Source organism: Cyanistes caeruleus, chromosome 6 (genome assembly GCF_971803275.1).
Source record: "Cyanistes caeruleus chromosome 6, bCyaCae1.hap1.1, whole genome shotgun sequence".
Classification (NCBI taxonomy): Eukaryota; Metazoa; Chordata; class Aves; order Passeriformes; family Paridae; genus Cyanistes; species Cyanistes caeruleus.
Window position 1 is genome coordinate 52,271,033 of NC_141706.1, and position 16,171 is coordinate 52,287,203.

At 37.9% G+C, this 16,171-nt stretch overlaps 1 protein-coding gene across 4 annotated transcripts in view; it reads right to left on the reverse strand.

Annotated features, from left to right (window-relative positions):
• Positions 1-228: 228 nt before the first annotated feature.
• The window catches only part of TTC7B (tetratricopeptide repeat domain 7B), a 121,614-nt gene continuing 105,671 nt past the window's right edge, over positions 229-16,171 (reverse strand). For 3 of the 4 annotated variants that reach the window (XM_086893019.1, XM_086893017.1, XM_086893020.1), the window contains one exon: positions 229-1,226. In XM_086893019.1, the coding sequence (XP_086749145.1) occupies positions 1,005-1,226 (222 nt within the window). In that variant the 3' untranslated portion in view covers positions 229-1,004. The remainder of the gene's footprint in view (positions 1,227-16,171) is intronic. The other variant, XM_086893021.1, reaches the window with a different exon arrangement.

The window sequence follows — 16,171 nt, forward strand, 5'->3', positions numbered from 1 at the left end:
AAGAGCTGGAGTGGAAGGAATAAAAAAGGAGTTGTGAAGATTTAAGGAAACCCAAAATCTAAGATAACAGTACCATTGGCAAAGAGTATGGCAGCTTCTTTTCTCTAAACTGGCCTCAGAATATTTAATTTTGGTGTTGTTCATCTTCAAGGCCAGCCAGCCACCTCATAAAAATGTGTTCACAAGACATCTATTTCCCCCAGATTCTAAATCAGGACACAGGAAAGGTTCCATTTAAAAATCATTTTATTATTAACATAATCTTCCCATTTAGCCAAGTGTGGGTTCATGTATAAGGAATGTCGGTAAATATTCCATTTGAGGCTTCTTTTTACATATTTCCATTGATAAATAAACTCTGAATTCACATAAAAAAGTTAAACTTAAATAACTAATATAATTTTTGTAACAGGCATACATTGGTAAAATATAAATATTCTTGTACTCAGCCTTTGCTCTAGATAACAGTTAGCCACACATCACAGTTATTAACAACTAAAAACAAGAACTCAACTGGTTTTCTGGCCTGGACTAAAATAGAGATGGAAAAAGAAAATTCACATTTTGACTTTGGGCCAAAAGAGGTTGAGAGGCAGGAAGAGAACAGTTTTATTAACAGCCTTGTTAAAAATAGTCTGCTCTGCCACTGAATCTTAACTTATTCTACAATTGGTAGTTGATTCCATTATAATTTTATGTAACACTCATGTTTCACTAACAAAATATGGCACATCATCCATGAACAATATAATGATGTTTTAAAACTACCAGGGCAAAACTGCAGGCGATATGAGTGATTTGGCTCTGGCTCAGCCCTCCGTCCTCTCAGTCTGACATTAACATGTGGTGGCACCTCCCTGCTTTGGCCACTTTCTGGCAAAAGAGTGGAGTTTGTTACCTGTAGCTCTAAAGTTTCTCAAACTAACCAGTTACCAGGCAGTCTCATACACTGGGTTTGTTCACCCAGAAGTCAAGACCAAAAATCTGTTGATTGAGATGCCCTCTCACAGGACTCTGGGGATGATGGTAAAAGGGACCACGGGACTGCTGGCTTCCAGCTCCAGTGCCGTCAGGAAGCATTCGGTTGCGGCATCATCATTGCCTTGAGCCTGCAGCACCTCTCCCAGGCTGTTCCAGACCTCATGGGCTGTGGAGTTCACCTGGACAGCATCTCTGAGAATCTTTTCTGCCAAGCTATAGCGACCAAGCTGATGAAGTATCAGAGCCTGCAAGAAAACAAAGGGAAAATGGCTGAGATTGGCCAGCAGGCCTTTCCTGAAGCTCAAACAAGGTCACTGCAGTGAAATAAGGGTAGGCAGTTCTTGGGCTCAAAGTTTTAGACTATGTAATTTTTATTTATTCTTTAAATTTAAGAAAAGAAATTACCTGAGGATTGGAGCAAGCTACTCCACACCAACAAAATCAAGTGGCTTTGGACAGGGATCAAAGATTAAATAACAAAACCTCCACCTACTTTCCAAGAAGCAGGAAGTACCTGGGCACTTGTGTAAACTCCTGTTATCTGAAGTCCTAAGGTGTGTGCCCTGAAGTTTTCCCATCCCCCCTGTGCTTCTCAGCACCCAGCTCATGCCCCATGAGACCTGAGATCATACACAGCACCAGCAGCACTCAGGGGTGGCTGTAACAAAACTGAGTTCAGCTCAATGGGCAAAAACCACAGTGCTTGATTCAATCTGTGGAACAGGGGCTGATATTGACCCCATAATGCACAAAGGGCCAGCAGGCACAGAACTTCCTCATGAGCATCATTGTTACACATCCTCTATCTTCCTCTGTGATATGGGATCCAATTCAACACTACATGATCCAGAGCACGTCCAAATCCTCTAGGATATGGTCTGAATGAGGCCGTGGAAATCTCCATCCATCACATTCAGCTATGTTACTGTGCCAGAAAAGTCATGGAATGACCCAGTAAGAGAGCTTTATTTTGGGATTATAATAATCCTAATGATATTATGCATTTTTACATTGTGTTTCCGTACTGAAAAACACATGGACCACAAATCTTTGTTTTGCAGAGAGGTGTCCCAATTACATGCTTACAGAGGCCTTGTGACTTCTGCCCTCCCAGCCCCCACTCCTTGGACCACAATTTCTTTTATCTCTCTGTACATCTGTCCCTCAAATCCTTATTAACCTAAGCACCGATGATTAGAAAGCACTGACATTCTATGCAGCCCCTGAATTACCCACCATACATTTCTGGAATTGTGCCTACTTGGCTGATTTTTCAGCTTGGGAAGACTGAAACAGTTCCTACAGAACAACTGAGCACACCCTACCCTGTAAAACAATATAAGGAGTGCTGTACAGTATTGGTAAGTGAATAAATAAATGCTCATTTCTATCAGCTTGGCAGATGTTCTCACATAAACAGATGTTCTCTGGGTTTGGACTGTCAATTGAGTCAGCATTATCAGAGCAAGTGAACATTACTTCCAATACAAAAACTGGATAAATCTCAGGGTCAGTGATTTTTTCCTTGCAGAAAAGTGATTGTCAGTAACTGGTAGGTATCACATATGAAACTACAAAAAAATTAAGCAAGGAGATGGAATACACAAAGTTGGTATCACTGCAATGCACCTAACCTTAATAAAAATTAAGTGTTCTTATTTTCAAGATACGAGTCTCTATTTTCATAAGCCTTGGTTTTTTTGTGTATATATATATATTTTATATTAATTAAACATGTGAATTATTTGAATATTTCTAATACTTTTTTTCTTAAATATTCCAGACCATTTTCCCTGCTTGCTAAGGATACAAGCTGTTCTTCTCAAGACCAAAGAAAAACCAAATTTTGCAGATATAAGCTTGTTCATAGGAAGAGACACACATTACGTCACATCTGCCCTATTCTGTATGGCAAAAAGGATAGCTGAGATTTTCCAGGTGATAGAACTAGAGCAAATCCTGGCAGTTTGCCTGCTGTTATACTTTCCTAGGAACACAAGCATTAGTGTTGAAATTAGCATTTAGCAGTAGGGAAGGAAACACTCTTGTGTGGGCAATGAGGTTGCATCCTGTTCCCTCATGTTTTGGGGACACAGCTTTCTCGAGGGAGTGTCTCCTAAAAGTCAGCCTTTCACTGGTGTCTCAGCCTAGGATGGTAAGAAGACACCTGCCTCAGGTGGTAGCCCTGGGACAACAAGATTTGCTTCCAAAGAACCAATAGAAAATTAGACCTGTTTCATGCAGAGCATTAAGAGGATAGTGACATTTGATCGCTGTAGCTGTGGGCTGAACTCAAGTGATCTAGAGAAAGAACCCAAAATACCCTCTGATTCATTAACTCTCTCAGAATGATGGTCAGATATCATGCATTTTAAGTGTCCAGTTTGTAAATACCCTTCCTGAATGATTTCATTAAAATTCTGAGGCTCAGAACATTTTGAATTGCTTGAACTCCTTGCCTGACTTTGCTCTATTAAGCATTGCACACCAGAGGCAGAAGGAGCAGCCATGTCTATCACACAGCAATATCCTTTGGTGACCTCACACCAACACTCAACTTCAGTTTACCAGCTGTCAGCATACGCTTGTTTTCTGTATTAACTCTTCAGGAAAAAAACCTAAACCACTACAAACAACAACAACAAAATCTACCCAAATAACCTCCTTCCCAAAACAAAATTCCTCTAAGATTTCCCACAAATCAGTACAAATTATCCCAGTCCTTCACTGCGTATATTCTTCCGCTTTCTAACTGGAAACAAAATCTTGAAGCTACCAGTTCTGGCCTTCAGCAATTTAGCAGCAGATGTACAGACAACATTTATCTGCAGAGTAATGTTAAGTCTCTTGCTTTATGGCTGGAGATGGGCCTGAACAACACATCAGTTCTGCAGAAACACAGAGGGGTACCTAAGTGACATATGGTTCACACCTTAAGACTTGGCCTGTTACCTTAAAACCTAAGCAGAATGCCTTTTCTGCATATTCTCCCTATAAATCTTTAAAAATATAAAATATGAGAGGGATTTTGGAACCTGAATCAATTAGAAAAAGTGCTATATAATAATTTGTGTAAGTAACAAGAACTGTCAGTAGGAAAACATTCATTTGACAAAATATAATAAAACCTGTAAGTTCCAAAGGAATTACAGAAATCTAAGGCAACCTATTTGTTCTTTGTACATTTTAGAATGCTGCAGTACTTGGTGGAGGTGTTTAAGACAACTGTTGGCATCTGCAGGAGAAAGCAGGATCTTGCCTGCTATTGCATCTCATTCACATGAAAGAACAATAAATGTATGACATTTGCTTTGAATACAGTTATAAAAGCCTCTAACATGTGTAGACTTCATTTTGCAGCTCAGTACAAATGTTGCTTATTACTTTACTCCATGTTTGGTTTGCTGAGAATTTTGAGGTTCCTTTGAGGTTGATTTTTCTCCTTGTCAAATCACTGATCTCCCCATAGTGTGTTAAGGCTTTCACTTTCTCCCTGGTTAGGATGTCTATATGTTGTAAACTCTCTAGGAAAACCTTATTTTTCTTTTAGCCAGTTCTACATTGTAGGGGTTGATTTTGTAACTCAAAAAACTCCAAGAGAACTCTAATGAGAATCTGCACAGGCAGAAAGTGAAGAGAATCTCTGAAGAAACAGAGACTTTTTTGTGCCATTATCACAACCAATAAAACCAGCGCTTCATGTCTCCAGTCTGCTGATATTTATACCAGTCACTTTGAATAATCAACAGTACTCAAAGATCTGTGGAGTTCAGATGCTCTCTGCTCAAGGAAAGATCAACAGCCCTTTACAGTGCCCAGCCAGAGCTGTGAGTAAAAGGGATTTTGCAATTCTGAGAGCCTCCAGGGGCTCTCCAAAGGGGCTTTCTAAAAGAGCAACACTGTGAAACACTGTGGGCTGCCTTCGATAGGGAGGTACTGTTGTCACTACAGAGAGGTTCAACACAAACTTCATATCCTAACAGAAGACAACCCTCTAGAAATTAATCAAAATGGGGAGAAAACTGCTTCCAGCTTTTGCCACAGGTTATTTTCAAGATCTTGCTAATTATTTCCTCACCCAGTCTGGAGTCACAAAGTCTCCATCTTGTTGGGCAATGATTTTACATGTGTTTCCTCCCTCAGTCATTCCCTTTACACTTCATTTTACATTGCCCCACATACAAACTGCCATTCTTTGCTTATTTTACCCAAACATCTCTCCAAGGACTGTTTTTCACAATGCTCAGTCAAACAGGGCCCATTTGTTCATTTGACAAACATAAGCATCTTTTAAAAGGAAAACATTCAAATTAATTTGATTTCCAAATGGAGCATTACAGTCTTCAAATAAAATTTCCAGTTACAAAATGCACTATTATTTATTAATAAAATATCATGACTCAGAACCTGAACAACACCATGTAATAAGCAATTGTATAAAGCCATAATTGCTTAAATAAGCGTGTAGTGTAGTCTTCACTGCAAAGGTATCTTTTTTCTGCAGAAGGGCTTTCTCTCTTTGCAAATTAACCTGTCATAATAATTAACCAAACAGTCAGTGCAAAACTCATATCTAGACAAATAAACATAGGACTAAAATTCTGTAAATAACTAATTTTTCATTTTGAAAATCAGCTATTTAAAATCTTTTTAACACCAGGCATTTAGAGAAGTCTAGTAAGGTCACTTTTTAATTTGCTTCTAGGCAAATGAGAAGTTAACATTAATTTTTTTTCTGTGGAACTAACTTAGAAAAAATTAGTCATAATTATTGCCCATCATATGTCTCATCAAACCAGAGCTTTATCATAAAGTGCTAAACTATACTTGCATTAACTGGAAAAAAAAAAAAAATGATAGAAAGGTAACACTACAAAGATTACTGTGGTTTCTACAGCGCAACTAAAAATTTTGTCTTAAGAGAGCTGGAGGCTTCCTTAAGGTTTAACTGTCTGACTACTTCTCCACCGTGCCTGAAAATAAACAGTTCTCAGTCTCAACAGAAGCACCACATGAGATTTTTACCTTTATTCACTTGATACCAAGAGGAATATTTTCATTTTCTCTGAGAAATATATAGGGTAGAAGTGGGAGATGTTCTCAAAAGCAATGAAATTTGTTTAAAAGTGAAAAAAAAAGGGGAACTGTGACCATGAGTCTGCAGTCTTGCCTTTTTCAGGGAGGATGCTGAGCTCTCTGCGGAGAAGGAACCTGGGAAATGGGAGAAATGGACAGAACAAGAACAAGAAATGTGGCTGACTTAACACACAAGAAAGTGCCAGAGAATCTCACCATGTTTAAAGAAACAGTCTGGTGATCTACAGAAGTCTCAACTACGGATATTTGAGTAGTACCAGATATGCTATTCATATTAATCTATTCCTGGCAGGTCTGTTACATGACTTGTTTGCTAAAAAGCTTCCATATTTCAATGATACAGATCTTATTTCACTAAAAAATAGCTCTCAGAGCTAAAAGTTTGCCCTGCAAAAACAACAGCTATAAGAAAACATTATAAGCCTATGAAAATAAAAAATAGGCTTACTTTGCTTTTAATGATAAGAGCAGGGAGACAGAAGAACAGTGGTCTATTTTGCTGATGACCTGCTGAAGCCAAATACGATAACAGCTGATAATGTATATAGACAGAGATATGCAGATGTGGAAAACAATGATTTTTAAAAGCTACAAAAGATTCAAAGAACTCACTACATCCTACTTCAGAGCAATTTTCCCAGTTCACTATCTTACTGTTTTTAAGTGGGTACCAGCCTAACAGATAATCAACTTTAAGCTGTGGTATCAGAAGGACACGCTAGAAACATCCCCATCCTATCTAAAAACTTAAAAATCAAGGATTATGACCATAAATAGTTACAAAACTCAGTGTGCAATGTATGCATTGCAAATCCATATGCAGTGTAATTTTAGCATCACAAAACTGCCCCTTGTTACATGCTGCTTTTTCAGCCTATTTTGCAAGTGTTAAGGTGGCTGCTATTTTTAAACAAATCTATCAAACTTGAAGGTTTACCAGAGACTTGACAGTGTTATGCTATAATAATGAAACAGAAGTGTTAGTGAGGCAAAATGAGAAGAATTTGCCATGATATATGGAAAAATAAGTAAAATTATACAGCTGATACTTTCCAACCTCTGTGATAAAAATACACATTTTAAATGTAGCCTATAATCAATATTTACACTTACATAGAGTGAACCAGAACATTATTTATATACGGTGCTCTATTTTCATTTTAGCTGATGACTTTCTGCTGAAACATGTCCATCTAGTCAAAGTATGACTTTGCATAAGAAATCATTTACAAACTCCTTTCAAAGGCACATGCACATTGAGTCATTGTGCATAACTATTTTCTGCAAGTACGAAAAGATTGTGACATAGCACATCAGTTAGAAATAAGCCATTCTATCAGAAAAAAATATGAATAAACATGGCTCTGCATCGGCAGACACAGATTGCATTTTAATGCAGGGATTTTGAAGGGTAACCACATTGTAAGGTTTAAAACCAACTGGATTGACCACACTGCACTTACTTTACAAGTAAAGGTGATAATTTTTCTTAATTGGAAAAGAAACTACAACATGTATATAATTTGTTTTCCAAAACGCAGAATAAAAACTGCTTCTCTTATTTTCTCTAACAAAGCAATTCTTTTGAAAAATAAAAGGCGTATTTCTTCAGATACGGTCTAAATAAAACTTCCTAGCAGCTCAGTATGGATTTTCTTTTTTAAATGAGAACAACAAGCTAATAATACTACATTTGATCACTCACTAAACCAAACAAGGCAGCTGATGGACAAATACGAACCTGTGCCTTGAGCCAACGCTTTTGTTCAGAGCCTATCCCAGCTCATCGCCTGTCCACATGTCCCTCTCCACCTCGCCCCCTCCCTCGCCTTCCTCCATGCCCAGCCCACCCTCTGTGTGCTCTGTGGCCCTGCTGGAGCCCCAGATTGTTATTTCTCTGCCCTTCCCCCAGTGCTAACATACCCCCTAAGGTATCCAATTGCTTCCCCTGCTGCAAAACACTTGTTGCTAGGAGAAAACCTACTGCTTGGCAACAGATTTTTAAAACAACAACTTTGGCTTTGTTACTCACTGAACTTCACATCACCAGCGTGAAATAACGAACCCGTGTGGTCAGGAGTACATCTGTGTACTCATAACTCCCTTGGAAACCACTGACCCCTTCCCACAAGGATGTGCTTGCCTTTTAGCTCCTTACTGCTCACAGCCCAGAATGCAGAAAGGTTCAAAACTGAAGGTTGCTTTTAAAAAGTGCTGATTGTAGCCTTCCACTGAGATGGAAGCCCTTGGGGGACTTCTTTTCCTGTTAAGGCAACATATTCTTGCAATAATCTGCTGTAATTTTGATTTACACCTTATGTGAACATCCTATCAGCTTTTAAAAAAATAGCATGACTACCAGGCTACACTGCAAGAGCTAATTTGACTATAGCAAGCACACTGGAAACAATAAAACACCTTATGATAAAGTGAAGCAGCTTGTGACTCCAGAGCTTATTTAACTTTTCATCTCCATCTGAAAATTACATGGAAAGTCTTATTTTATACACTGTGGCTACCAACACAGTAATCCCACAATGGTTCTCCCTTCAGAAGTCAGATGGCTGAGGCTCTGGCAAGTACTGCATCACTACTGGCATCACGGAATAATTAAGTATAGCCTTGGTCCTCAGATTATGGCCAGTCCTAAATTTGTCATCTGGTGCACATGTTTTACATTTAAATTTACATTTACATTTACTTCCCAGGTGTGATACCATGAGGTGACACTGAGGTGTATGCAGGTCTCTGGATCATCCCCCTCCAGCTGGAAGCTTGGCACCACTGCATCTTCCCTTCCCTCCTTCCCAGCACTGAAACCACATCATTGTATTCTCACCTTTCCCACAAACCAGAAATGAGGATTTCCCAGATGTATGAATTTGATGATGTATTTCGCATCACCTGTGATGAAAATGGGTGCGGGAGATCACAGCTTCACACTGTGATCACAGCTGTTTATGAAGTGGGCCCATACTAATTTCTGTCATTTGGTATGGTCTTGTCTTTTGTGATTCATACCCTCACCCTTTACCCTACGTAGGCAGTTTATAGATATAAACACATCATATTGCATTCCCTACAGAAATCCTGCCACTTTATCAGTCTAATCTGTCGCTGTATTTCAACACTGCCTGGGTTCAAAGCAAGGCCAAGTTTACCACTGGATCATTGTGCTCCATACAGAGACTCTGAAGCTCTGTTTGTTATTGATGCCATTATTTTTTCCAGTACTGAGCCAAAGGGTCAGAAGTATAGCAAACTGTATTTCTGTTATTCAAAACCTAGGAGTAACATAGAAGTTTTAATATCCAAAAGACAGAAAAAAAATCCCCAAATCCTCCAAAAACTATCCAAGTGCCAAACAAGATAAACAGAAAACCTCAGAGCAAGTTTTTGTAACTGAAGAGCCTCAAAGTCAGCCCATCGAGTCAATATTCAATTATTTGACTGAAAGCTGGATTTTTTACAAGAACTGAGGATACCAGGAACTCATGGTCCTTACTCCACTGCCTAAAACTAGGTTCCAGTTTGGAACACCTGAAGGTTCCTGGTTTCAAAAGCATGTGCTCCATGCAAAACTATTATAATGTCAAGAAATAATTGTTTTTCTGTCCATCAGTCAATTGTAAATAGAAGTAAAAAACAAATAATTAGAAATGGCAAGCAGTGACTTTATAAGGAGCTGTTTTTCATTAATGACATTTCTTCTACACAACCACATTGAACATACTAGTTGTATGTGGCTTCTGGAAATAGTAATTAGAAAAATTGATCAAATTTTTTAATGAAGAAATCAATCTGAAGTCAGGGGAATAGTTTGTGTATCAAAGGAAAACCGGAGTTGCAGATCCAGCACTAGGCTCTGTGAGTAAAATTTATAATTAATAGAACTGTCAGAGTTGAAATCAAGCTTTTGACATCTTTAGCTAGATTACCACTGTATTGAAAGCCGGAACTTCTAGTCCATGCTTGTACACACTCAGTACTACAAAAACTAGCACTTATTTGCCTGAACTTTTGAGACTATGGAAAAGGAATCAGAAGCGAATGATACACTTCTGAAGTACCTTTTTACATTTATGCATGTGCATTTCACTCAAATATTTTGAAAAAAACTGCATTAAATATTCAAAGTCAGAACTGAGGTACTAGATAAAAGATGACCAATCTTTTCATTATTAAAACAAATACAACAGAAATTCATAGATTAAATAAATTAAACAGAATTTCATAGATTGAAGCACATAATTCACTTTTTTATTCCTTTTGCCCTTAGCCAGAGAGACTTCTGCATATAAAAATATGTACATACATATGTTATAACTATGACTAATGTCACTGTTTCAAAAGTGTTATGACACCACGGCAACACTTGCTACACTGGCACTACAGTAACCTCTAAGAAAAAGAGGTTATTCTTAATACATATATTAATATATATATTAATAAATATATAAATTTTTATAGCATCCCCAGGAAAAAGACCACTTATTCTCCCCAAAGCAGATGTGAACTGCCATCTGCTGCTCAGGCTCAGCATGCTGCTCTGGAAGGGCCATCCTCATGGCAGCATGCAAAAACCTCCCAGCAGGAGAGGGAATGCTGCACCTCCTCTCTCCTGGGATTCTGAAAGGCAAGGCAGAAGCTGTAGGTAGCTGTTAACCTGCCAGTCTGCCAGGACAGCTGCCAGCAGATTCTTCTTTAAGGGACAGCTATTTTCAGTGGGAAGGGAGGGCCCACACCCTCCCATCTGTGCACCATCAGGCACAGGTCAGAAGAGCCAGAGCCTAACCATTGGCTAAGAAAGGGCTTCTAGCACTTTCAGAAAAATAAAACAAACACTTCCCTGTATATTGAATTACTCTGCACAAAACTGAAAGAGGTTGAACATACTTAAAACTACAGAAAAAAGAAAAAACTAAAGAGAAAAGCTCAAACAGCAGCATTTTGGGGAAAAAATATTAAAGACCCAAGACATCAATGTACCTCAAAAAATCAGCTTGTGCTAGTACTCATCTGGAAGCAAACAGATTAATATAACTGAAGTATCACCTAAGTTTTATAATTAAATTGCATATAAACCTATCACATTTTCTCTCAACTGCTTTATTGTGGATTAATTGTTAATTGTTAATTTTTTATCTAAAACTTTCAAAAGTAAGGTATTTTCCGTTTAATAACATCAGAGCAGGAGAGTCCTCTTAGGTCACTCATTTCTATCCCCTGTTATTATGGACAACCTTACAACAAGATTACTTGCTCTACAGTATTTAGCCTGTAAGTGCAAGGAATCCTCTTCACATCATCTTCCCAATTTTTTCCCTAGCTAGTTTGTTTTTGTTTGCTCCAGTACCAATGCCACTTAGCCTTATTTGGATTATGCATACTCCTGTCATGTTAACAAGGATTATATATTATTATAAAAGTTTCCTACTCCTCCTGCAGAAACACTGCAGAGATTCCCAGTGCCTCACTGCTGTGCAGGCATCCCGGCACTGACCAGGTGTAAGGGCAAGCCACAGGCTGGGTTTGCCATCCAGCCACATTATTTGGGATTACAAGAGAATCCCAGCCCCAGCCTGTGATGAACCAAAGTGAAACCTCTGCCTTAGTGCACATGGAGGCTTCACTTGCCCTGTTGACCAGCCCCAGCTGGTTCCACTTGGCACGGCAGCCTCTCTTCTGGGAACATAATGCAACCAGTGGAGCACAAACACCACCATTCCACAAGGGAAGGAGAATCTGTATGCTTACAAAACTAAAGGTGGACTACACTCTTTGACAAGATGATGATGCTGACAATAGGGACAAGATGATGTCTCATGTTGTGCCTGGCCAACTCATGCATAATGGAGATGCAGCTCTGATCAAGTATTACCCCAGGTCTTTGTCCTCCCCAGTCATTTCCATATTCAATCTTGCTCTTGCATTTCTGAAAATTACTTTATTTCTTCACTGAAGTGTCTCCAAATCTCACTTTTAATCAAACTTTGCCTTTGTCATGCAATTCTTCTCACTGAATAGAAGTACTGCAAGAGCTATTCTAAAATTTTCTGCTAACAAATCCAGTAATATTTAGTGAAGCCTCAGTTATTTCATTAACTAGTTCTTCCAGAATTCTGGTCAAATCCTCCATGCTCTTCCAGCAGCAAGTACTTGCCATCATTTCCATACTTTTATCGCCACTGCTAATTTTACCTCTGCCATCCATGATGAATATGACATTCCTGTTGAAGATTGAGGCAAAATATGACTTGCAGTTATGGACTTTTTGTAAGTGGATATCCATCACTGCTCTGATTGACCCTGCATGTTAAATCATATTCTCTGGTTGGTTTATGGTTCTTGAAATACATTTTTCAAGCTGAATAATAAATTAGTGCACAAGCTTGGAATCTGGAGAGAAAATGTAATTCTAAATGCTGTTTCTCCCTCAGTCTTCTCCTTTGGTTTACTATTGTCAGCTGACAGGCAGCTGGAATAAATTTGAGTCCTGCTTCTCTGAGTGTAAGAGCCTTGTCCATTTGAGTCACTTTTCTAGTTCACTGGAGCACAGTTGGCAGGAAGAACAAGAATGACAGAAAATGCACTCCCCCACAAAGCTAGGATTTGATCAGAGCAAGCAAACTGGGAAGTTAATGTTCTCTGAGTAAAGAGCTGAAATGCAGAGTAGCAGATTCCAATTTTCAAGGAAAGTATTTTCATGGCATAACAACTACAGCAACTCTAGGGGTTTGGTAGAGAAGGTGGGAATTCTGGAACTTAAGTGAGCTGTTGAATCTGAGGTGAGATATAAACATTTCCTACCAGCTATTGTGTTAAACATCCATGGATATATCTTCACAAAAATATTCAGATATAATCTGAAGATATTATATATATATATATAAATATATATATATATAATATGTATTTATATATATTATATAGATATAGATATATATATCTGATATAATATATCTGAATATATTAAATCAAATGTAATCCACACAGCAGAAATACCATGCCTACACATAACATATCCCTAAGTTTTTGAAGCTTAGGCTTTGATTCTGCAGCAAATGAGGTGAATTTGGATGGCCAAACTAAAGCTACCTCATTTATTTTCCAGAGATCACCAGCTGCTCATACTATCACATGACTATTTTAAAGGAAATGAAGTTTGACATGTCAATTACTTTAATAGATCTGACAGCATTTCATACTGTTTTATACTTTACATCAGAACCAGTTATTTCTGGTGACTGTAACCTACCAACTTGTGGCTAGGCATTCAGTTAATATGACAAAACATAATCACAGACTGCATTTATGTCACAGCACTACATAGCCCTCTGGTAAATCTTTAGGTGCGTGACCCTCACAATACCATCTGTTCCAATGCTAGTGTGGCTATCACTTTTTGAAATGGTCAAAAATTAAAAACCAGACAGAATCCCAAAGAAGCTATTGTCAGGTGTCAGGACAAACTGTAACAAGGACCATGGGAAAATGGAAATTGAAATGGCTTTGCAGCTGATAGAGGTTCACCTGCTCATATCATTTGAACATTTGTTAACACATGACAATATCTGCCTTAATTTATTACTTGCACCCATTTAGAAAACAAGGGGGTTGTTTTTAAATGAGAGAATGTACTTTTAAAACAGTGTCTTTATTTTAAAATGCTTATTTTAAGGTAAAAAACCCACTTACCATCAGGGACATTCTAATTAAGAAGCCAGGGCGAAATCCTTTCTTTTAGAAGGTCAGATCACTTCTGATAGATAGCAAGTATTCTTTCAAAATGCTACCTAACACCACCTTTGACCATGTAGATTTAGAGTTTTGAAACCATTTTTACGCCGTATATTGTACAGAAGAAATGTTGAATCCACATGATTTTTTTTGTTATTTCTATAGCCCTTTACAGATAAGGTCTTTATATAACTCACAATTCACAATTTCATCTAAACACATTATGCTCTGCAGGAATACAGCTAACTAAGCTAATGTAGCATAATGTTATGTTCTGGAATAATTTTTTTAAGTCAACTTTTAAAAGCACTGGCTGCAGTGAAACCTGGTTTGGTTTTCTAATGACTGTGTCTTACATCACTGCAGTGGAGAATTTACAAATGCTCACTCTTGTGTGTTTGCTGATACCTAATAAAAATCTGAAATAATGAAAAAGCCTTGGTAGTCTTTCCTCCTGCCTCTATTTTTGTAATATTTGCACAAGTCTTCTCTTTTTTTTTTTCCTCATTCCCTCTTCTGTCCAGATGAAACAAAGGTATTAAAAAATGATTTCCTATGCCAGATTTCCTAAGGATATTGGTCTTAAGTAGTAAGTTCAATGTGTGAGATGCAAACAGTGTATTAGAAGTGGCTGAGGAAGATTGAACACACTGAATTTCAGGAAACCATTTCACCAACATCACTGATAAAAGACTAATTACTGGAACCCAGAAAAAATGGAACTCGCATGTTAATTTTAGATAAATCCATAAAAGAAGCATTTGTAAATTAATTTACAAAGTTTAGTTCCTGGAATAACAGGAAAGCATTTAAAAACTTGGGGATCTTTCATAAAAATATTTAGGAAAAAAAAAGTAGGAACAATCAAATGTCTGCATCCTAATGGGCCTACTAAAGCACGCTATATTGCTCTAGTGGTTTAGGGTAGTGTCTTTCCTTGCAGGGCTTAGCTTTTAACAGTGTGAACAATGTTCATGTTTTCATATTTCTGCCAAGTAAGTGCTTTGCTAATGAATTGCTTTGCTTTGTTCATCTGAGCAGTACTAAAAGACTACAGATTTCTTCCAGGTCAAATGCTTTATGTATAGATACATGGCTCTTGTATATGAGCACTCCATTTTAACTCAGTGTTCTTCTAATATTTCTTTTTTCCTTCAATTCTATACCAGCTCTCAAGAAAGAGAAGATGTTCTTGAAATCAACTTCAAATCTAATTTAAGGGCTATCTCTTGAAAGCCAGCTTCCTTGAAGCATCACACCAGCACCTACCACAACACAGGATTTCTCAGATTAATGTGAAAAAGGTACACGTGTATAAACTACACATCAGGGATTAGCAGAAAGAAGCTGTAATGCAGCGTGATGCAGAAAGTTTTCACAATTTGCCAACACTCCAATGAGTGCATCTTAGTACAAAACTACCTTCAGCCTCAACATCTGGACAGTAATATATGCTTACAGCCATTGTGACACGCTTCAAGGTATTAAGCAGCCCTCTTCTGTTTACCTCCCACTAATCACAGAACAGGAGCACAGAGTTATGGTTTGCCATTTCTTAGCAAACTGATCTTCCCCAGAGGGTATTATCCCTCTTCAGGGAAAAGCTGGCCTGAAATCTTACTCAAAACTGTATTTATTGCATATAATGGTAATTACATAAGCACACAAACAACGTAACAGAGAAAGAAGATTTATGGCATTAGTTCTCCAAAACTGACTCTGGTTACACACAAATAAACATTCCAGAGATACAGTTGTGCTCACCAGTTCAAGTTAAGGACTATAATAGTCTTCAATCTTCCCAAGGACATAAAACAAGACTTAACTCTTTTTTGTTCAAAAATAGGTATGATTCTCATTTGTAGGAAGATGCACCAATGTATAGACCTGAACAGAACAACTAAGAAAAACTAACCACTCGTACAATAAAAGCAGCAATCCTTTTCCCTTTAGATTTCTATACACATGTACTTCATATTTTGGTTTGAAGTTAATGTCTCTTGAATTGATCTTACTACCAAGTAAAAATGTAAGATAAGAAACAAAGATTTATAGAAGTAGTTTACCTTTATCGCCTATAAAAGAATGCCACTAAAAAAACAGTGCAATGTTTAACTGAGCTCTCAAAACCAGAGCAAAAAGAAATCACAGAAGCAACATACTGATGCCTCAGGTACTTCTGAACCAGTCTGCTATCCAAAGAGACATCTCCTTCACCAACCATCTCAGCTGCAATGACTTGGGAAATAATATATTCATTGAGCAAATCCAAGACAACATTGACAAATCACCCATAAAGGGAGGGAACTGGGAGAGAGATGTAGGGAAGTGAAGTGATATATTATTGAAGAGT